The following is a 24,653-nucleotide window of genomic DNA, read 5'->3' as shown; positions in this document are numbered from 1 at the left end:
TTTCTAGGTACAATGATGCCTGTTCTGTGTCAAAGTCTTGAGGGCTTGTTTTTGTTTTTGGTACTGCACACCACGAGTAGCTCCTAGCTCAGACTTTAGGGATGTAAATCAGCTGGTGAAAAGTGCACACTGATGACGGAGAAGATACTGGAAAATATCTATCATCATTCTATCCACATTCAGTGGATATGAGCAATCGCACACTCTGATTAGCTATTCTACTACTAGGATATCAGCTCATATACCGTGAGTAGAGAAAAACAAAATGGCAGAGCGTGTTGCTGAACCAACCGAGGATGAAATAAAAACTCTCCTCAAAAACAAAACCCCAAAAAATACAAAAAAGCAACAAACGATGGAATGAAAGTATTTGGTGGGAAGAACGTATCTTTTTTTCAAGAATTATTATTATTATTATCGCATTTTTCACAAATTGCTCCTGTCATTTCGCCGGTTTGTTTACATTCTAAGCGGAAATGATTTTGTCAGAGGTTTTGTATAAAGTTTTTATTTATTGAATTTGCAAAAAAGAAAAATGCTCTGTTTCTCAAAATCCAGTGAACGTGGATAGAATAAAACAGTTATTCCATTCAATCTCGTCGTACATGGCTTAAAGCCAACTCGGTGCTACACGCCTCGTCGCCTATCAGGTCATGTACGATTCGATTTCGTGGGATAACTCTTAAATAGACATTTTTCTATAGTCCTATTATTTGTATGACCATATCACACAGCCCTACTACTATCTGTCCAATAAAGGTTATTTATCTGTAGTACTCAAATATCTATAGCGATGACAATAGTTTTTGAACCACAATCAAAGTTCTCATTTTTTTCCAGATAGTTACAGGAGTTGGATGAATTCTCCGGACACTTCTTGTAATGATTTGTGTATGATTAATTGTAGGTGGTCACTGAATGGCACACTGATTGATTTGAGGGCTGATTATCGGCGGCATCTCTCTGGGGGGAATCTGGTGATTAGGAATCTGGACCTTGCAGAGGATGCGGGGATTTACCAGTGCACTGCTTTTAACTCGCTGGGAGCAATTCTCAGCAGGAGAGCGAGTCTTCAGTTTGCATGTGAGTTACTAACCCCATTTACACTGATTAGTCCAGTACACACGGAGTTCAGAGAAGTCGATCTTTTTTTATCTATTAAACTACTCCAGTCATTACTTTTGCATTGCGATTCTTCTTATTTTACACTTGTTCACACTTGACTTTGTTTTTTTTTTCTTTTTATAACATTACAGACTTGAATTTTAAAACTCTAACAAGAAGCGCTGTGTCAGTACGTGAGGGCCAAGGAGTAGTTTTGCTATGTGGTACACCCATATATGCAGGAGGTGAGACTATAAAACATTATTTGACAAGTTGAATTCTTTTAGCATGTTTTATTAACCATTTACTTGCATCGCAGCTCCTGTCGATCTCAAGAATTGATAACAAATTGATATCTATGCTGCTGTCTCTTCTTTAGAGCTTCATTATGCCTGGTTGTTCAACGAATACCCATCCTTTGTCCAGCAAGACAGTAGGCGTTTTGTCTCACAAGAGACTGGGAACCTTTACATCGCTAAAGTCGAGCCTTCAGATGTAGGGAACTACACATGCGTGGTGGTAAATCGCATTACAAAGATCAAAATGCTGAGCTCTCCCACGCCACTGGTCCTGAGGACAGATGGTGAGAATGTTTTCACTTTCATAATCTAATCAGCAGCTGCACTGCTTACTGTTCCATAATCATCTAAATTAATGACGATATGGACTGAACATTAAATATAATTTAACACAATCCTCACCACATTCATATGCAGTTATTATACATCATGGTATGACTATTTTCCCCCCATATTTTATTATTAAAATGGCTGCAATGTTTGTTTCCAAACGTTTGTTAAGCTACAACTTGCTTTGAAGATTATGTTACTGTGGTTGCACAAATTTTATTCAGTTCAATTTTACATGTATAGTGCTTTTAGCAATTAACACTGTGACAAAGCAGCTTTACAGAAATTCAGACACAGATTTATATTTCCCTAAAGAGCAAGCTAGAGGTGATATGATCAAGGAAACAAGTCCCAGAAATGACATGAAGAAGAAACCTTGAGAGGAGGCAGATTTAAAGGAAACTCATCCTCTTCTGGGTGAATTCCAGATAGCGGGGCTATAAATCATTAAAATATAGAGGTGTAGAAGAGTAAAGGCAAACGGTACTAATTGTGTTGAAATGATGTTCAGTATGAGCTTGCTGTAAATAAGAATCTTGGAATAAACAGATTATCCACTGAAACAAGCATGAGGCTTGGGCATAAACTGTTTTTGGGAAGTGCAGATCTTTAGGGTATCCGTTGTTTTATTTTTGTTTCAAATTTTGAGGCTTTGCTTGCTCTCTATGAAAAATATCTCACTGTTGCTTTTAAATCAAGCAAACCTTACCAGTGGCGAAACAGAATATTCCCCAACAGTGCAGAAGCAGCTGCAAACTCTGCATGGCACCACACTGTATCCCCCTTCATATATGAAACCCATTATTGTACGAGGTAAAAACAACATGGGATAGATAACAAACTTTACTTCCCACTCAGTCTTCCATAATGGAAAAGTAACAGACATTGGATATTCCCACCTGACTGTATTTAATTCAATGCTGCGGAGCACGAAACTCCACGAGGTGTGTAAAACATGCGAGACCAGATATGACATATAATCAGGGTTGTAGTTGAGTCATTAAACCTCGAGTCCGAGTCCAGTCTTGAGTCCCCATTGTTCAAGTCCGAGTCAAGTCCAAGTCATTAAAAAAATTTCGAGTCGAGTCCACTATTGATCCGAGTCAAGTCCGAGTCCAAAACTCCAATCGTGCCATTTGACGGTGGCTGTTTTAACGCCATTAACGTTAGTTTGTTCCTGAACATGACATATGAACAGGTGAATGTGCATTCTCTTTGTCAGGGAGTGCGAAGTATTCTGTCAGAGATGGTTGGGAGAGGGATGTGCGTGCAGAAGGTGTGTTTATTAATACAAGTGATGACAGGTAAACAATTCAGAACGGCAGGCAAAAATCGTAAAGCAGTGAAACTGGCAACAGGTCGAGTGAGGCACAAAAAGGTTATCATAGACTCAGCAGAATCAAAGACAAGAAACAGGAGATCAGGGGTCAGGAAACTAAACAAGGAAATAAGGCTCGGTAATGTGTCAGCAACGCAACTCAATACTTCGCAAAGAAAGTGTGTTTTCACAGTTTTTATATAGGTGCCTTAATCCTGTGCAGGTGCGAGTCGTTTACGGCATGTGCATGAGAGTCCGCTTGGCACGCGCACTGTCCGGAGCGCACCCGAGAGTCTATCTGATGCACGTGCCAAGGCGTGCAGGTGTGACACTCTTGCACGAAATTAGTACAAAAATTAATGTAGATATAAATATCTTATGCCAAATTATTATGGCATGTTGCAAAAAATAAAGAAAAAAATCAGAGTCCTCATCTCCAATTTATGAGTCTGAATGCAATTAATGCACAAGTCCAAGTCATCAGTGCTCAAGTCCAAGTTGAGTCACAAGTCCTTGAAATTAGGGCACAAGTCGGACTTGAGTACGAGTCCTGGACTTGAGTACTAAAAGTCTGCATATAATCCACATTATTCTGTCCACATTTACTGGATATGAGTAATCGTGCGCTCTGATTGGCTACTCTACTACTAGGATATCAGCTCATATACCATGAGTAGAGAAAAACAAAATGGTGGAGCGTGTTGCTGAATCAACCGAGGATGAAATAAAAACTCTACCCGAAAACAAAACCCTAAAAAATCCACAAAAAAGCAACAAAATATGGAATAAAAGCAGGGCCGGCTCTAGGTCTTTGGCTGCCCTAGGCGAGATTGAGTTTTGGCGCGCGCCCCCCCCAAGAAAAAAACCCTCTAATAACATCTAAATAACACTTTAATCTAATCACTCTATTCTATTACCATTAAACAATGTACGGTGCATGGACAATAAACAAGAAGTCATTTTTATCTTTTTCATTATTGTTATTATTGTTATCATTATTAACATAAAGTGTCACAAAGTAAAATGACCACACAAATTCAATACATATCTCCATATAATGGGCAAAAACTCTTCCGCACCCTGTTCAAAGTGTAGTGCATGGACAATAAACAAGAAATTATTTTTAGTTTCTTTTTTGCTATTAAAAGTTAAGTCATCTCTGAAGAATTAACAAATTAAATGAATAAAAAATTCTACAATTCTAAATTGTGCAAACTTAAGCACCCTGTTAGGACATCAATGGGCTGTATTTTCAAACAAAAGTGCTATTATGGGTACTTTGTTATTGAAGTCTATTGCTGTTTGCATCTAGTTAGCTAGGCAGACATTGATTCAGGTGTCTAAAATATTAATTTGCCACTATAATGGTTGATATGAGAGATTAGATCAGACTTACCTCTATACTTGGCTCTATTTGTTTCTTCCTGTAGCCTTCGTTTGTGCCCTTGCGCACCCGAGAGTTTGGATTTCTTCATTTAAGCACTTGTAGTCTGGGCTACTTTTTGCAGTGGATAGCCATTCTCATTCCCCGATGAACACCACTCCCCCGCCCCCCCTTATAACCTATCACTGTGCATTTTTAGTAGGCATAAGGAAATCACCGACCACTACTACGTAGGCTACACTTATTTTTCAACCTTTTTGAGCCAGGGCGCACTTTTTTCAATGAAAAAATCTCAAGGCACATCACCAATAGAAAATGTTGACTGAAACTAAAACGATGTTGCCAATATTTACAATATACAGTCATTCTATAATTTTCCACGGTACACTTGGTGATCTCTCACGGCACACTAGTGTTCCCTGGTACTAGAGTTCGGCAGCACAGTGGTTGAAAACACTGTACACCACTGATGCACTTGGTAACATCTCCATTCAATAATTCCATCCCTCCTTTTTGGTGGGGTTTTGGTTGCCCTTGGCGCCCCTGGGCACACTTTGCGCTCTAGGCAATTGCCTAGGTCACCTATAGCAATCGCCGGCTATGATTACATGGCCAAAACAGAGAATAGCCGCGGATGTGCACTTGCGTGCCCGAAGACACACTATAGACAGGGCGAACCACTGTTGAGCGCTTATTGTTTCATGATTAACAACCACCACCACACCCCACCCCACCCCGCTTTTTTTGACAAATCGCACCCTGACTACATGCTTTGCTGTACAATTAAATTAGGCTAAGACATTATAATGCTGACTCGTTTTCAGAATAGTGGAAGTCATAATTTTTCTCCCCCCGTTTCTGCGCCCCTGGATGGACGCAGCGCCCTTAGCCTATATTCCCTATGCCACGGGCCGGCTCTGAATAAAAGTATTTGATGGTAAGAATGTATCTTTGTTATTTTTCAATAATTATTATTATAGCATTTTTCACAAATTGCTACTATCATTTCGCCAGTTTGTTTACATTCTGAGCGGAAATGATTTTGTCGGACGTTTTGTATAAAGTTTTTATTTACCGAATTTGCAAAAAAATAAAAATAAAAACGCTCTGTTTCTCAAAATCCAGTGAATGTGGATAGAATAAAACGATTGTACATGGCTTTTTGCCATGGCTACGCGCCTCATCAGCTATCAGCTCATGTACGACTCGGTTTCATGGAATAACTGTTAAATATGGCAAGTCTATTGTTATAAAAGCCCAAGCTGAGACATTAGCTAGTTAACAACATGGCACCAGTCGAGCTGCATGACGTCTCTGTTGAGAGTTCTTTTCCTGTTTCTGAACAGTGTTTTTGTTCAAGCAAAGGCAATTTATAACATTTTTCTTACATCTGCCGATGTTTTCTTTGCTTGTTGTTTTGAGTTTGCCACCAGTTGCTTTGTCGCAATATCACTCCATCATCATTTATGTCACTGCCAGCAACATTGTTCCTGGTCACAACAGTGCTGTAGCAAATGATTCCTGTAAATGTTACCAGGTCACCAGGGGATTAGATTAACAGTTTCTACTTTACCGTTTTGCTCCCATTCCCACATGACACCATTACAGCATAATAGCAGAAAACATATAAGGTTTTCAGTGTGTGTGTGTGTGTGGGGGGGGGGGGGGAATGTGTTAACTTCAAAAGCTAGATTTGTTTCTTGCCATATTTATTTAGACTTCATTCTGCTGTGCTCAGGTTGAAATGATCTCCTCTCAGTAATGGGAAAACAAACTGTTTTTGCTTTTCTGTCTCATATCATCAATAAACAGCTAATCACATACCCAGAGGGAGTTTTCATCATTGCTGTGGATTTTAATCATTGCAACCCAATCAAACACTTTTAAATAAGCGTATTGATACTTTTTGTGGACTGTGGGTAATGTATTTTAATTTTTCATGTATTTGTTGATTGTTGTTGTTAAACTCCTCGTGCACTTCACTGCACTGATCTCTCATGCTGAATGGGCTCCCTATAGTTAGCATCTCCTAACTCGTTAACTAGCATAAACATTACTAACAATTTGAAGGAACAATGGAAAAATAATTTTCAGCTCTGTATGGGTTATTCAATTTTTTTTTTTATTTCACATCAATTGAATGAGCAGCAGATACAGCAAAGGCGATGGATCAATGGCAAAATTTGTCTCCTTGCTGTGACAAAACAGCCATATAATGAGAATCAGCATCCCTTCTATATCTTCTATTGTTCATGTGTGTGTCGCATTGAAGATGACGTCATGGCAGTTTCATGCAGCGTCGCTATGACAACCAGCTTCATTTGTCTACAATGGGAAACGAAGTATCTAATACCAAAAGCAAGTAGAATCGAGTTGAGCCGGTACCATGCAGTGGAAAAGGGCCATTAATTTCTGCTCCCCAAGTACGTCCCCATCATCGGACATGTGAAACCAATAACAAAGACAGTTACAGTGTGACCAGAGACTGCTACCATTACACTACAACAGCAGTTTGAACACACTGATTGGGGTTTGTTTGCCACACAGGCAACCATGGGCTTGCACACTGATGTTGAGGCATTAACACTTGCATTGATATTGTCACCACTCAAAAAATTTAAATTTTCCCAAATCAGAAGCCCTGGATGAAGAGTGAGGTTCACCTGCTGCTGAGGGCATGAGACAGTACTTTCAGATGAAGGTTGACGAAGGTGATGAAGAGGCCTACAGCTCTTCTTGGACCAACCTGAAAAGAAACATTAGGGAAGACAAACATCGGTCCAAACTACACATTGAGGACCATTTCAACAACACAGACCCCTGTTGCATGTGACAAGGGATTCAAGAGATTATGAACTACAAATCTAAATCTACAGCGACACCAATTAACAATTTAGCCAATGTATTGAACAGCTTCTATGCCAGGTTTGATCTCAACAGCAAGGAACCAGCTACCAAAAATTGTGCAAGCCCCTCCACTTCTCTAGCACTGATGTGCTCGACACATTCAAGCAGGTAAACCTGTTGAAAGCTGCCAGCCCTGATGGCATCCCTGACAGTGTTCTGTGGTCCTGTTCTAAACAACCAGCTGGAGTATTTACTTACATTTATAATCTGTCACTGGCTCAGGAGAGCCAGCATACACACCCCAGGCTGTATCTATGGCTTTGAGGTGGTGTGTTTTCAGCTTTAAGTTTCTGGAGGTCCACATCTCAGAGGTGAATCTCTTGATTCACCAACATACCTGTTCTCATCAATAAGGCACAACAGCAATTGGATACTAAAGAGCACTCAGGTGTTGCCAAGAATGTCGGTGAGCTTCTATCAGTGCTCTATCAAGAGCATACAGTACTGACCCATTGCTTGACAGTGTGGGATGGGAACTGCTCTGTTACTGATAGAAAGGCCCTTCATATACAACCCCAAATCAAAAAAAGTTGGGATGGTATGGAAAATGCAAATAAAAAATAAAGCAGTGATTTCTAAATTTAGCTTGACATGTATTTCATTACAGCCCTGTGATGACCTGGCAACTTGTCCAGGGTGTACCCCGCTTTTCGCCCGTAGTCAGCTGGGATAGGCTCCAGCTTGCCTGCGACCCTGTAGAACAGGATAAAGCGGCTAGAGATAATGAGATGAGATGTATTTCATTACAGACAGTATGAACCCAAGATATTTCATGTCTTGTCTGGTCAACTTCAATTTATTTGTTAATATACATCCATTCTTGTGTTTCAGGCCTTTTCAAAAGAAGTTGGGATGGGGCCAATTAAGGCTAGTAACGAGGTTAAACAATTAAATAATGATGTGATTTGAAACAGGTGATGTCAACAGGTGATTGTAATCATGATTTGGTACAAAATCAGCATCCAGGAAAGGCCTAGTCTTTGAGGAGCAAATATGGGCCGAGGATCTCCAGTTTGTCAACAAATGCATGAGAAAATGAATGAAATGTTGGAAACATTCCTATCAAAGAAAGATAGGAAGAGAATTTGGATATTTCACCCTCTATAGTGCGTAATATCATTGAACGATTCAAGGGACATGAAGGAATTTCAGTGCGTAAAGGGCAAGGGTGCAAGCCTAAGCTGAACACCTGTGATCTCCGATCCCTCAGATGGCAGTGTATTAAGAACCGTCATTCATCTATAGCTGATATAATCACATGGGCTCAGGATTACTTTGGCAAACCTTTGTCTAGCACTATAATACAGAGTTACATACACAAATGCCAGTTAAAAGTTTACTGTGCAAAAAGGAAGTGTGGCAGTTCATATGGGTGGGTGGAGCACAGAAGGATGGCAGGCCAGAACTGAGTTCACAAAACTCTTTTATTTTCACTTTTCAGTGGAAATTTAACTCTCCCAGCCACACATGCACGCACACACACAAATCGTCTGGTTGGGGAGAGAGCTCCCTCTGCTCGCTCTCTCTCTCTCTCTCTCTCTCTCTCTCTCCTTAAATAGGACGCGGTCACTGGGGAAGACACATAAACACATTAATTAATATCAGGTGCAGTGATTCTGCCACTTACCTTCCCTGACTCTGCCCTCCGGTCACAGACCGACACTTGACCACGCCCCCGCTGCCACATACACCCACCGCCCGACTCAGGCCGGGCGGCTGTCCGGCCTGCAGCCGACTCCCCCCCCGACAGGAGAGGAAGTCCGCCACGACCATCTGCGCCCCCGGCCTGTGGATCACCTTGAAGTTAAAGGGTTGGAGTGCCAGATACCAATGGCTGATCCGCGCGTTGGCATCCTTCATGCGGTGGAGCCACTGGAGGGGCGCGTGGTCCGAACAGAGGGTGAAAGGGCGTCCCAGCAGGTAGTAACGGAGAGCGAGGACCACCCACTTGATTGCTAGGCACTCCTTTTCAATGGTGCTGTAGCGCCCCTCACCCACCGACAGCTTTCTACTGATATACAGCACTGGGCGGTCCTCCCCCTCCACCTCCTGGGACAAAACAGCCCCCCACCCCCTGTCCGATGCATCTGTCTGTAGCATAAAGGGGAGAGAAAAGTCAGGGGAGTGTAAAAGTGGCCCCCCACACAGTGCAACCTCAAAAAAGCCCGCTGGCATTGCTCCGTCCACTGGACCGGATCTGGTGCCCCCTTTTTAGTCAGATCAGTCAGCAGGCTGGTGACATCCGAATAATTAGGTATAAACCTACGATAATAGCCAGCCAGCCCCAGGAACTGTCTCACCCCCTTTTTGGTCTTGGGCCTCGAGCAGGCCGCAATTGCTGCTGTCTTGTTAATTTGGGGACGCACCTGCCCATTGCCCAAATGGAAGCCCAGATACTGTACTTCCACCCGCCCAATCGCACACTTCTTCGGGTTGGCTGTGAGACCCGCTCGCCTCAGCGACCTAAGGACGGCCCTCAGATGTTGGAGGTGCCTCGGCCAGCCATTACTATAAATAATGATGTCCTCGAGGTATGCGGCCGTATAGGTGGCATGGGGGTGGAGGACCCTATCCATCAGCTGCTGAAACATAGCGGGCGACCCAAACAGCCCAAAAGGAAGTGTGACAAACTGGTGTAAGCCGAACGGTGTGGAAAAGGCCGTTTTTTCTCGGGATAATGGAGTCAAGGGGATCTGCCAATAACCCTTTGTCAAATCCAATGTCGAGTAAAAGCGAGCCATGCCTAGTCGATCGAGCAACTCATCAATACGAGGCATTGGGTACGCGTCAAATTTAGGCGCCGTGTTGACTTTTCTATAGACCCTTTTCACGTGACGTCACGACAAACGCGGCCGCCATTTTGGACATGTACTACCAGTAGTTTACCACAGCCAGCATTGAGGAACAGCAGCAAAGAAAGTGTTTATTTTCAGCAAGCCTTCCATCATGCCACTATATTGTTGTGCACCTGGATGTAGTAACCATCAACAAACAAGGCAAGGTTTATCATTTTATCGGATCCCGATGGAGAAGATGGATAGCGGCCATAAACAGGAAAGATTGGCAGCCCTCGGCATACCAGCGCTTGTGTAGTGACCACTTTGTTGGAGGTAAGACGAATAAAATTAGCCAGAAAAGGCATTACATTGCTGTTAACATTCTGTGGCGGCGAGTGTGTAACCAAATAGGTTAAAATAACCCATTGTAACCTCTGTTCTTCTGTAGTAGCTATTAGCTAACGACATTAGCTAGCGTTGTGTTCCTTTGCTGTTGGTAGACTGTAGGACAGATCAGAGGCAGTGTCCTACAAACAGCGCTTAATTTGAGGGGGAGCAAGCCGGAGCGCGCTCCGGAACCTCGGGCATTGGCTCCGGCAGCTATTTACACTGGATCCGGTGATCCGACACCTCTTTTGACTATGTAAAGGCCCGGTCACACAGCACTCCGCGTCTATATCACGTACAAAAAGATACAAAAATCTGGTGGACGTGGTCGTAAGTGGTAATTTTTGGTCAATTTTGGCTTTGCCGTGCTTTGTACGGGGTATGGCCGTCGGCGGCTGTTTCACTGCCATAGCACTGCCAAATCACGGGTAACCGCGGCTCAGCGTCGTTGGAAGAGCGGCTTGCTGCGCATATAAAAGCGGTAGGATATGTTGAGCCTGTATCAGTTGGTTCTGTTGGTGCTGGAGCATTAAGATGAGGACATCACAGCGTTGAGGGTTCATGTTCACCCCTTGACATCTAGACTGCAAGTGCCGAGGTCTCAGAAAATTACGGTATTTACATGCCGCAAATCAGAAGTGATGCAGAAGTGATTAGACAGTGATCAATCGAATTTAGAACTTGTTTGAGACGTCGTTTAACGGGCTTAGACAGTGCTATGTACGCGGAAAAATCCATTTCTCAGTGATAAGCCGCTAAACACACGCTATATCCCGTGATACCAACGCGTAACACCCGTCCGATGACCGTGCTCTGCCCGTGATAGACCGCCAAACTTTCGCGTCTTACCACGTCTCCCCAAGTTTTAATAACGGCCGGGACACTGATTATCACGTGTTTTTCACCTGTGTTGCACGTCTTTACCACGTGTGCCGGCCGTGGTTGTCCGCGGTCTAAAGTTTTGAGCAGTCCAAAACTTTTTGCCGCGTCCGACGCCGTTCCGATTTTCCCCTGCGTCCTGTCACGTCTGTATATCGACTGTAACACGTCTTAACTTCGACATCAACACGAACAATATCGTCTGCTTCACGGGAGAGCACTTTTTGACGGGTTTTGGCCGTGATAAAGCCGTAAAGCGCTGTGTGACCGGGCCTTTACAAAAAAAAAAAAACAAAATAATTAAATTAAAAAAATGCAAGTTTATTTAGTGTTAATGTCTGATTTTGATATCTGTCTTGTTGATTTCTCTCATGAAACGACATCCACAAAATATCTGCAGATGAACTTAATTTGCAGTGTTATTACAAAACATGCCCAGAAGCGCAGCGCCGCGCCCCCTCCCCCCCTCTTCCCCCCCCGCACCGGAGCTGCTCATCCTCTGCGCTCCGGGACCTCCCACTTTACAAATTAAGCACTGCCAAATAAGTGTTCAAAACAAGAGGAACATGTATTTGTCTCTTAAATCCAGGCCGTTCCCTGTAATCTGTCACAACGGTTGGAGAAAGTAATGGCAAATAGTGAGTGCACAAACCGTATAAGGTAAACTGTACACAGTGCCAGGGCAGTGTGATGGTATGTCTACTTTTAGATTGTGTTAGCTTATCAATGAACACACTCGTCACTCGACGAGTTTCACGTCTTTACGACGGATACTTAAATGTGTGTTAGGTATTATTGTTGCAGTCTAAGCAGTCATTGTAGCAGCTAGATGAGCGAGAACCGAAAGGGTCTGTGCCATAAACCGTTATTTCTGTACGGCGTTGCTAATGTGTCGTTACTGTTGTTATTTCTCCCTCTGCTCGCCCTGTAAATGCCCTACGTCGCTGGATAGCGAAGGTATTTTCTGCATCTCGCTCCTTTTTCTTGTATGTTCTCCGTTTGTCGCCTTCCTCGCATTCAAACCAATTCGAGGCGAAGTCCACTACATGTCCAAAATGGTGGTCACGTTTACGAAGGTCACGTAACTGAAAAGGCTCTATAGTCTACACAGAACCGGACCGACCCGTCGGCCTTGGGTACCAAGACCACCGGGCTGCTCCAGTCACTGTGGGACTCCTCGACGATGCCCATTTTGAGCATGGCCTCGAGTTCTTCCCGAACCACTTTTTACTTGTGTTCGGGTAGTCTTTAAGGGCGGCTACCACCCCCGGGGGCGTCTCAGTGTGGTGCTCTATGAGGTTGGTGCGGCCGGGCAGGGGCGAGAACACGTCCGAAAACTTGGTCTGCAACTGGGCAACCTCCGCGAGTTGGGTCGGGGAGAGGTGGTCTCCACAGGGGACCGGAGAGGTACGTGATGCCAATGTTCCCTTTTGAACCTCCGGCCCCAGCTCCGCCTTCTCCGGAACCACCAACACCAGTGCCACGGGGACCTCCTCGTTCCAGAGTTTGAGCAGATTGAGGTGGTAAATCTGTAGTGCCCCACCCCTGTCCGTTCGCCTCACCTCATAGTCAACGTCCCCGACTCGCCGTGTGACCTCAAAGGGTCCTTGCCACTTGGCGACCAATTTGGAGCTCGATGTGGGCAACAGTACGAGTCCTTTATCTCCCGGTGCAAACTCCCTAAGGCGCGTACCCTTGTCGTACAGGCGGGTTTGTCGTTCTTGGGCCTGCCGCAAATTCTCCTGGGTTAGGTGTGTGAGTGTGTGGAGTTTTGCACGCAGGTCAATAACATATTGGATTTCATTTTTACTTGGTGAAGGTCCCTCCTCCCAATTTTCCCGCAGCACATCTAGAATGCCGCGCGGCTTACGCCCATATAACAATTCAAACGGGGAGAACCCCATGGAGGCTTGGGGGACCTCTCGCACTGCAAATAACAAGGGTTCGAGCCATTTATCCCAATTACGTGCGTCCTCACTTAGGAATTTTTTAATTATATTCTTGAGGGTGCGATAGAACCGTTCAACTAAACCGTCCGTTTGTGGGTGATGAACGCTGGTGCGGGTCGGCTTAATACCCAACAAACCATACAGTTCATTCAGTGTACTGTATGTGACATAAACGAGGTGCCTTGGTCAGTCAGAATCTCTTTCGGGATTCCAACTCGGGAGATAATGCGGAAGAGTGCTTCCGCAATACTGCGTGCTGAGATATTGCGAAGAGGCACCGCTTCCAGGTATCGCGTTGTATAGTCCACCAGAACTAATATAAAGCGGTACCCTCATGCTGACCGATCTAATGGCCCGACGAGATCCATCCCAGTTCTTTCGAACGGGGTCTCGATTAATGGGAGAGGGTGCAAAGGCGCTTTTGGAATGGCCGCTGGATTTACTAACTGGCATTCGCGGCACGCTGTACACCACCTATGGACATCGCCGCGAATCCCTAGCCAATAGAACTGGGCCATTATTCGGGCTAGTGTTTTATCCTGCCCTAAGTGTCCAGCCATGGGATTAAAGTGAGCCTCCTGGAATACCAATTCCCGGCGGCTCTTCAGAATCAAAAGCTGCATGACTCGCTCTTTAGTCTGAGTGTCCTGCGTCACTCGGTATAATCTATCCTTCGTAATTGTGAAGTAGGGGAAGGACGGGGTGGTGTTTGGCTGGAGCGTTTGACCATCGATTACTCTCACTGATCTGCCTCACTGTGCCCGCCTTCCCAATATGACAAAGGATACTCACCGGTATGCAATACACTCCGGCTCGATCGAGGGCGGCTCCTGGCGTGTCGGGGATCCGAACCACCCCGCCCACCTCCATTACCGAGCACTGTTGTTGGAGGTGGCCCGACTCCCCGCAGCGCCAGCAAACTGGCCCGGGCTTCCTCTCCACACTAGTGCTCTGGGGCTCACTCACCTGAGGGGGGGAGAGACAGACACAGAAGGAAGAAATGGGAGGGCACCACGGGTGCGGCGGGCCGGCTGGGGTGGCGCCAGCCCCCACCTCTGCGGTGGGGGAACGGGGCGAGGATGAGACACAGGAGGAGGGGGAGAGAGAGAGAGGAGAGGAGAGAAGAGGTTGTCTGCTGTCCTGCCGTCGGGACAGCCGCCAAATGGTCCTCCGCCAGCTCGATTGCCTGATCCAGCGACTCCGGGCGGTGGCACTGGACCCACTCTGTGGTTCCTGCTGGTAAGCGCGCGATGAACTGCTCCAGTACCACCTGGTCAATGATTCCCTCGGCGTCGCGGTTGTCGGCCCTCAACCACCGCCAGCAGGCGTCCTGGAGTTGCTGGCCAAATGCGAACAGCCGGCCGACTTCCTCCAAGCGCAAAGCGCGGAAGCGCTGTCGTTGTTGCTCAGGGGTGCGCCCCACACGCTGGAGGACGGCCCGGCGAAGGTCCACGTAGGCCAGCCGGCGGTCGGCGGGGAGCTGTAGCGCAGTCAGCTGCGCCTCTCCTGTTAGCAGGGGGAGGAGGCGCGCCGCACGCTGTTCCACCGGCCACCCTGAGGTCTCTGCTACCTGCTCAAAGAGCGTGAGGAAGGCCTCAGGATCATCCTGTGGGCCCATCTTTGTTAGGGTGAGGGGGGGAAGGGCCGGAACGCCTGTCGATCTTCCTGCTGAGCCAACACCAGGGCCTCGAACCGTTGTTCCTGCTCCTTCCAGAGGGCGACTAGCGCCTGGTGCTGGCTTTGCTGGGCCATGGCGAGGGCGTGGACCAGGTCGGTGAAAGGGGAGGACTCCATGGGGCTGTTCTGCTTCTGCGATCCCGGTCCTGGGTCCACAGGAAGCCTTATGTTAACTGTGTCCAGAAGCACTGTCGACTTCTCTGGGCTCAGAGGCATCTGGGATGGACCATCACACAGTGGAAACATATACTGTGCTTAGACAAATCAGTATTCCAGGTCTTTTTTGGTAGAAATGGCTGTGGTGTGCTCTGGACCAAAGACGAAAAGGACCATCCAGACTGATACCAGCAACAAGTCCAAAAGCCAGGGTCTGTTATGGGGTTTAAGGGGTTGTGTCAGTGCCCTTGACAAAGGTAACTCACACTTCTGTGATGGTAGCATTAATGCAGAAAAGTAAATGGAGCAATTCTGGAGCAACATATGCTGCATTCAAGATGGCTTCTTTTCCAAGGATGCCCATGCATATTTCAACAAGACAATGCAAAAACATATTCTGCACACATTACAAAGGCATGGCTATGGAATAAGAGGATGTTTGTGCTAGATTGGCCTGCCTGCAGTCCTGACCTATCCCCAAAAATGAATGCATGCCAAATTTTGCAAAGGAAAAAAAACATGATAACAACAAACCTGTACTGTTGCACACCTTAAGGCATGTTTGCAGGAAGAATGGGACAAAATAGCATCTGAAACCATTCATCACTGGGTGTCTTCAGTCCTTAAATGTATTTTAGGTGTGGTGAGAAGAAATGGCAACATTACAAATTGGTAAATGCTTTACCATCCCCAACTTTTTTTTAAATGGGTTGCAAGAATCAAAACTGAAATGTGTTCATTTTGAAAAAAAAGCATGACTTTAAATAATGTGCTGCTGTATTGTTTTGAGTGCAATACATGTCAAAGATTATTTACAAATCATTGTTTTCATTTTTAATTTCAGTTTCAACATACCATCCTGACTTTTTCTGATTTGGGATTGTATACATTAGGGCTGTCAAGTGATTAAAAATAATCTAATTAATTATATGCTTTGTGATTAATTCATTTAAATGAATCGCATATATCAATATTTGCTGTGAAAAGCATTTAAAAATATTTCAATTCAAATGGATTTTGGGGGTGTTGACATGGTGGTGTAGTGGTTAGCACTGTCGCCTCACAGCAAGAAAGTTCTGGGTTTGAGCCCCGTGGCCGACGGGGGCCTTTCTGTGTGGAGTTTGTATGTTCTACCCGTGTCTGCGTGGGTTTCCTCCGGGTGCTCCGGTTTCCCCCACAATCCAAAGATGTGCAGGTTAGGCTAATTGGTGGCTCTAAATTGACCGTAGGTGTGAATGTGAGTGTGAATGGTTGTTTGTCTCTATGTGTCAGCCCTGCGATGATCTGGCGACTTGTCCAGGGTGTACCCCGCCTCTCGCTCATAGTCAGCTGGGATAGGCTCCAGTTTGCCCACGCCCCTGCACAGGATAGGTGGCTACAGATAATGGATGGATGGAAATATTATATATTTATACTTAATATAGACCTGTTATCCTTTCCATGATTTGTGCTGTTATGAGAATTTGCACTTCTGGTTATATGCCAAATACATTTCAGTATTTAAGTATTTGTACTTGTCCACTGATAATGTTTAATCTAATCTAATCTGATATAATCATAGGTGTGATGGGTGAATATGAGCCTAAAATAGAAGTTCATTTCTCTGACATGGTTCCAGCTGCCAAGGGCTCCATTGTGATCCTGGAATGTTTTGCTCTGGGGAAGTAAGTACAGTTCCTCAGTAGTTTCAATCTATGCCTGTCTCCCTTCTTCTTTTATAGCGATTCCCCCTCTGCATCACACTCTGCTCTTTTACTGAGTGTTATTTCCACTTTTAAACTATGCATGGGTATGCCTTTGTTCTTTAACATTTTATTTGACTTTTTATTTCACTTCTTTAAAGTTTGGAAATGTTCAGTATGTAAAAAGATACAAGGAAAGGAAACGGACAGAAGGAATTGACAGCAGATTTACCAAATGAGAGTCTCTTGCTTACTGAAGCATCAATTTAAATGACATCACTTACCGATGACTTGTTGCACTGCTTTATCACTTGTCGCCTGGCATAGCAGACCTAAGCACACAACACAGTGTGATTCCACACTAAATGAACATTGACAACATAAATTACCATGCTTGTAAAAGCCTAAATTAGGCTTGTGCAATGTAGTAATTTAATCATCTCTACACAATATTAGACTGTTACAATATCCAGCACTGTGTGCGCTGATTATTTTACCAAGAGTTCAGCAGTTTAGCATTAATGTATGTTGATATGGGTTACAAAGGGGCATTAGCCAATCTGGAATGATTTCTGCAGGTTTTAAATTCTGAGATGAACTACCTCTGACTGAAAGCCCCAGCCCCTGCTCCCTATCGCAAATGCTTTCACTTTCTGTTATGGTAAATTGAGAATGTTTTGAGCTCATTAAAGTGAAATACAATCTATCAACGTATGTTCAGACCAGCCATGGCCTGAAGGTTAGTGAAGTAGCCTTGAGCTCAAAGTGTTGCTGGGTTGATTACTGGGACTGACAAGAAAAATGTGAGGGGAGTTGAGTGAATGAACAGCACTTTCCCCTCCCTCTGTATCATGGCTGAAGTGCCCTTGAACAAGGCGCCTAACCCCTAACTACTCCCCGGGTGCTGTAGCATAGCTGCCCACTGCTCTGGGTACGTGTGTGTGCTCACTGCTCACTTGTGTGTGTGTGTGTGTGTGTGTGTGTGTGTGTGTGTGTGTGTGTGTGTGTGTTCACTGCTTCAGATGGGTTAAATGCAGAGGAAGAATTTCACTGTGCTTGAGTATACTTGTGACAAATAAAGACTTCTTCTTCTAAAATTAGACGAGTATACATATCTTTAACATCAGTTAACTATATATTTGGGATGTCAGCAACAAGTTTCACCTGAAAATGGTCAAAAACAGCATTTTCAGTCTTTGCCCAAAAGAAGAAGGATGACTTTTTATAATTAAATTGGTTATGTTTGTTTATATTGTTTATGCCATGATTTTTAATAGTAAATAACGAGCAGAGAAAAATCAATATTGCACAAATCTAGCCTAAATGGCGTTTTAGGAGAAATAGTTTACTCATCACTTGACTCATGTGTTTTGTTTTAAGTCAAAAACATTTTAATTGACCAGTTTTAATTTTTTATTCAGACCATTTGTTTATTATTTGGATAAGGCATTTATACCTCCCCTAAGCTTACTTCATATGCATCATATCTAATCACAAACATAAGCAACTAGAGTTTGCTAGACAGTGGAAACAGGTTCTTTTATCACACAAGGCAAAAGTAGAGTTTTTTGGGGAATACAAGATGGGTTTGGCATAAGAAGACAATTGATTCTACAGAAAAGAACCAACTGTCCACTGTTAAGTATAGTGGGGGTTCTGTTGATATTGTGTGCCTGTTTTTCCTCCAAAGGCCCTGGGACCCTTGTTAGAATACATGGCATAATGGACTTCATGAAGTACGAGGAGATTTTAAATGAGTCTGGCTGCCTCTGCCACCAAGCTACAACTGGGTTGTGGTTTGATCTTCAAACAAGATATATGTCCAGATCCACACAAAAATGGTCCAATAAGATCAGAATCAAGCTTTTGACATGAAAACCATGCAGCTGAAGAGGTCTATAGAAGCTAGAAACCTAGAGAGAGGATCTGAAGAAATTCTGTATTGAGGATTGATGCCTTGCTATATATTCTCCAGTCTAGCCAAGCATATATTATAGGAGCAGACTCAGTGCTCTTATGATGGCAGTGGGAGGTTGCACAATATACTAAATGCAGTGCTGCAAATATTGTGGGTTTGGTAGCATTCCAATAATAGTGGAGTTGACTGGAGTTCTTTTTTTTCCTCAGTCCAGTGCCTGAAATAACATGGAGAAGGGCTAATGGAATTCCCTTTCCCAACAAAGTGAAGATGAAGAACTTTAATGTCGTTCTGGAGATTCCCAGTTTCCAACAAGAGGATGCGGGTGGTTACGAGTGTGTGGCAGAGAACAAAATGGGCAGGAACACTGTGAAAGGACGAGTCTCCTACCATGGTAAGTTTCTGGTTGTGTGTGTGTGTGTGTGTGTGTGTGTGTGTGTGTGTGTGTGTGTGTGTGTGTGTGTGTGTGTTTGTGTGTGTGTGTGCGTGCATGTGTGTTATTTATCCCATTAAAATGCTTATTTATTCATGGGATTTTTATTTGGACAGCTGTTATGACCCAGTCTAGATCACACCATGACATGCCAATAAAGGGAAGGGGTGGTAAGAACCAAGAACAAACTCCATTAGCTTTGAGGGTTTGTTTGTTTGTTTGTTTGTTTGTTTGTTTGTTTGTTTGTTTGTTTGTTTGTTTTTTAACTAACAACCAAGCTAGAAAATGATGACAATAGTGAAGGCAGTTTGCTACCTAAGTGATGCAAATCAAGAGAAACGAGAAACAAACATTCTATTTCAAAGATGATGTTCTGCACAGGCAGAAGCCTATCACCTCATTAAAAAGAAATAGAAACCCTAATCAGCCAGTCAGCAGCAAGAGATGCACACAACGCATGTTCTGATGGTATGGACCTAAAAAACATATATCTCAGCCAATATTGAGTACAACAAAAGCATTTAGATTAACTTTGTGTCATCGCTCCCATTATTACTAATTCTCATCATTTATCTTTGAGCAGAAAAGCTTTTGCCATTTAATTGGAGTTTTTCCAATTATTTTCCATTCAGTGCTTTTCTATTCTGCCATGAGTCTTGTATAGTTTCCATGACTACATGGCTGAGAACAACAACAACAACAACAAAAAAAAAAAATCGTTTGATTGGTGTTGGCAGCACAACATTGTGTGCAATAACAAGTGTCAATGGTGTTAAATGTTGATGGAAACATCCTTTAGCGCGTTCTAGATTTCAGAAAGTTGGCAAACAGGAACCTTTTCTGTAGATAGTCAAATGAATTAAGCCTCAGCAGAATAGCGATGACCTCCACTTACGTTCAGAGTCCCTGCAGCCTGTAGACACTTCATTCCATATCTCCACCACCAACTCCACACAACGGTCGTATCTGGGATGTCAAGATTTACTTGTTGGGTATATGTTGTGTAAATTGCGTATATTCAAAACTGGATTATCCTCATGAATTTTTTCTTTTTAAATTAAAATCTTCACTGGGACAATTGCAGAACTTCTCTTACATCCTGTAAATGTAATGTAGAGCAAATACATTACATACTTCTCGATTGCTTCTGTTGGCACTTCTCAAAATACTTCTTGAGTGCCTTCAACACCATCCAGCCCCTATTGCTTCAGGACAAACTGAACAGGATGCGAGTGGACCCCTGCCTGGTCACCTGGATCTCCAGCTACCTCACTGACAGGCCGCAGTACGTCAGGCTGGAGGACATCACGTCTGACACTGTGATTAGCAGCACTGGAGCACCCCAGGGCACAGTGCTGGCCCCTCTTCTCTTCACCCTGTACACCGCAGACTTCTGCTACAACTCGGAGCTGCGTCACATTCAGAAGTTTGCCGATGACACAGCCATCGTTGGGTGTATCAGTGACGACAGAGAGGAGGAGTATAGGAGCCTAGTGAGGGACTTTGCTGTGTGGTGCAACAGGAACCATCTGCAGCTCAACACCTCGAAGACTAAGGAGCTGGTCATTGACTTTGGGAGGTCCAGACCAAGGTCATGACCAGTTCTGATCGAGGGAGTCGAGGTGGAGGCTGTGGATTCCTACAAGTACCTCGGGCTGTGGCTGGACAGCAAGCTGGACTGGACTTGCAACACCAAACACTTATACACGAAGGGACAGAACAGGCTATACTTCCTTAGGAGGCTGTGGTCCTTTAACATCTGCAGGAAACTCCTGTGGATGTTCTATCAGTCTGTGGTCACCAGTGTCCTGTTTTACACCGTGGTGTGCTGGGGGGGCAGCACATCCAAGAAGGACACATCCAGGCTGGACAAACTGATCAGGTGGGCCGGCTCTGTGGTCGGCATGAAGCTGGACTCTCTGGTGACGGTGGCAGAGAAGAGGTGTGTGGACAAACTATTGAACATCATGGACGATGCCAGTCACTCTCTGCACACCGTCATTAGCAACCAGAGGAGCCTGTTCAGTGACAGAATACTCCTTCCCAAGTGCAGGACAAACAGACTCAAAAACTCCTTTGTCCCTCACGCCATCAGACTGTACAATTCCTCTCTGGGGGGGGAGGGGTAACAGGAGGACAGAGGACAGGAAGGAGCAGTAGCCTAGCCTAACAATAAGCAATACTGGACAATGTGCAATATAAAGTGCAATATCTCTCCTACCGCCACCCCCCCTTCCTCTCTTCCCCATATCTCATCTCATCTCATTATCTCTAGCCGCTTTATCCTTCTACAGGGTCATAGGCAAGCTGGAGCCTATCCCAGCTGACTACGGGCGAAAGGCGGGGTACACCCTGGACAAGTCGCCAGGTCATCACAGGGCTGACACATAGACACAGACAACCATTCACACTCACATTCACACCTATGGTCAATTGAGAATCACCAGTTAACCTAACCTGCATGTCTTTGGACTGTGGGGGAAACCGGAGCACCCGGAGGAAACCCACGCGGACATGCAAACTCCACACAGAAAGGCCCTGGGGCTCGAACCTGGACCTTCTTGCTGTGAGGCGACAGTGCTAACCACTACACCACCGTGCCGCCCACTCCCCATATCTTATTCTTTTAATTTATTTCATCTCATCTCATCTCATCTCATTATCTCAAGCCGCTTTATCCTTCTACAGGGTCGCAGGCAAGCTGGAGCCTATCCCAGCTGACTACGGGCGAAAGGCGGGGTACACCCTGGACAAGTCGCCAGGTCATCACAGGGCTGACACACAGACAACCATTCACACTCACACCTACAGTCAATTTAGAGTCACCAGTTAACCTAACCTGCATGTCTTTGGACTGTGGGGGAAACCGGAGCACCCGGAGGAAACCCACGCGGACACGGGGAGAACATGCAAACTCCACACAGAAAGGCCCTCGCCGGCCCCGGGGCTCGAACCCAGGACCTTCTTGCTGTGAGGCGACAGCGCTAACCACTACACCACCGTGCCGCCCTTTTAATTTATTTGTAAATGTAAATACTTAATTTATTTTAATTCATCTAGAAGTTTTCTCTATTTCTTTTCTCTGTTTATCTGTAATGATGCTGCTGGAATCTTAATTTCCCTGAGGGAACCCGCCCAAAGGGATCAATAAAGTTTTATCTAATCTAATCTAATCTAATCTAATCTAATCTAATCTAATCTAATCTAATCTAATCTAATCTTAATATGTTCCTCTTTACATGGTAAGCGTGTTTATATGTAGGAGAGGGCAATATAATTTACTGAACAGTAATACTGGTATTACGTGATAATATCACACACACAGAGAAAGAAACAAACAGACACAGGCGCAGTTAATTCTTTACTAATCAGTGGTGGGTTTCCCAAAAGCCTCTTCACGCTAAGAGCATCTTAACTAAGAGAGAGAGCGTTCATTGTGCTGCTCGCTCTACCATTTAACGATGATCTTTGTGCTACGATGCTTTTGGGAAACTCAGAACAGTTCAATCAAATCCAAATCTGTGATCAAAGTTCAAGGTCAGAGACAGGCAGTGGTCAGAAGCTCTGCAAACAACAGGAGAAATGTAATCCAAATTCGACAACTGCAAACGTAATACAGGCTCAGAACCAGGATAACAATCTAACATTCACAGACTTGGCAGTGACAGACTGAGTGACTGACTTACCATTATGGAGTGATCGCTTTGCAATGTGCGAGTTTGTGGAGAGTAATATTGTAGTCTCTGGCATAATGTGTGATGAGAGGCAGGTGTACCTGTTCAGCAGGAAGGAGAGCTGGATCACGTGAAGGTTTGCAATACCTGTTGCGATTTGGAGTCCATATCGACCATGATTGTATTCTGTGAGTTTTCTTGGGAAATGCAGTCCATGGCGGACCCCAGAACAGACGTGATAGATAAGATTATATTTTATTTATGATTTTGACCTGTTTATTATTTTGTTTGACTTTTCATGATCTCATCTCATCTCATTATCTCTAGCCGCTTTATCCTGTTCTACAGGGTCGCAGGCAAGCTGGAGCCTATCCCAGCTGACTACGGGTGAAAGGCGGGGTACACCCTGGACAAGTCGCCAGGTCATCACAGAGCTGACACATAGACACAGACAACCATTCACACTCATACTCACACCTACGGTCAATTTAGAGTCACCAGTTAACCTAACCTGCATGTCTTTGGACTGTGGGGGAAACCGGAGCACCCGGAGGAAACCCACGCGGACACGGGGAGAACATGCAAACTCCGCACAAAAAGGCCCTCGCCAGCCACTGGGCTCGAACCCGGACCTTCTTGCTGTGAGGCGACAGTGCTAACCACTACACCACCGTGCCGCCCTGACTTTTCATTATATATATTTTATTTGTTAAACAAAACTATATATTGATAAAAAAAAAACATTTCACATGGTACATGCTCTGGCATTCTCTTTCCACTTCAAAGATGAAAGGTCAGAATTCACACACAAAACAGCTTTTCATACAAAAGGTGGAAAAATTACTGACTTTTCCCACCAGTACTCTAAATTTTGCTTTTGCCACATCAAAGTATGTTAGTCCAAGTTCGCAAATAGATATGTCAGCCAAAGATCATGTGATATTCATGTCACAACCAGCCAGCCAGCCACACCCACTTATCCTGTTCTGAATGTATGAGAAATAAAAGAGATGTTGACCTTTACAGTTTATAATATCTATTATCATTGATGCACTCATCTACCAAAATCTATCCGTCCATCCATTATCCATAACCGCTTATCCTGTGCAGGGTCACAGGCAAGCTGGAGCCTATCCCAGCTGACTATGGGAGAAAGGCGGGGTACACCCTGGACAAGTCGCCAGGTCATCGCAGGGCTGACGCATAGAGACAAACAACCATTCACACTCACATTCACACCTACGGTCAATTTAGAGCCACCAGTTAACCTAACCTGCATGTCTTTGGACTGTGGGGGAAACCGGAGCACCCAGAAGAAACCCACGCAGACACGGGGAGAACATGCAAACTCTACACAGAAAGGCCCTCGTCGGCCGCTGGGCTCAAACCCAGAACCTTCTTGGTGTGAGGTGACAGTGCTAACCACTACACCACTGTGCCCCCCCACTTCACAACCTCAAAAGGTTTTTTATCATTTGATTTTCAGAGTCGAGTCTGCTTACCACTCTGCCTGTGTCACTTTGCCACATGTGGCCACTTCTGGAAAAAGAAAATAGGTTAAGCGATTGATGTTTTTAAAACTTCAGTTGGTTTTCAACGCTATGAACATAAGTAAAGTGAGCCATCACCTCACATTAGAATACGTACTGGCATAACAAAGAGTCTTTTAGCCAGAGAATACAGTTGCACAACACACAAAGCCTTTCTGCTGTTCAAATGTTTAGGCTTTGTGTATAAGTTTTATAAAGTCTTTGTGAGATTCTGCCCAGACAGAAAATT

General features: G+C 44.5%; 1 protein-coding gene across 1 annotated transcript in view; it reads left to right on the top strand.

Moving 5' to 3' along the window:
* Positions 1-24,653, top strand: part of cntn3a.2 (contactin 3a, tandem duplicate 2) — a 145,682-nt gene that overhangs the window by 43,299 nt on the left and 77,730 nt on the right. The window contains exons 4-8 of the mRNA XM_060937972.1: positions 908-1,083; positions 1,257-1,349; positions 1,484-1,687; positions 16,729-16,831; positions 18,977-19,161. Coding sequence (XP_060793955.1) covers positions 908-1,083; positions 1,257-1,349; positions 1,484-1,687; positions 16,729-16,831; positions 18,977-19,161 — 761 coding nt within the window. The remainder of the gene's footprint in view (positions 1-907; positions 1,084-1,256; positions 1,350-1,483; positions 1,688-16,728; positions 16,832-18,976; positions 19,162-24,653) is intronic.

The sequence above is a fragment of the Neoarius graeffei genome, chromosome 13, assembly GCF_027579695.1.
Source record: "Neoarius graeffei isolate fNeoGra1 chromosome 13, fNeoGra1.pri, whole genome shotgun sequence".
NCBI lineage: Eukaryota > Metazoa > Chordata > Actinopteri > Siluriformes > Ariidae > Neoarius > Neoarius graeffei.
This window is presented reverse-complemented; position numbering and strand designations above follow the sequence as displayed.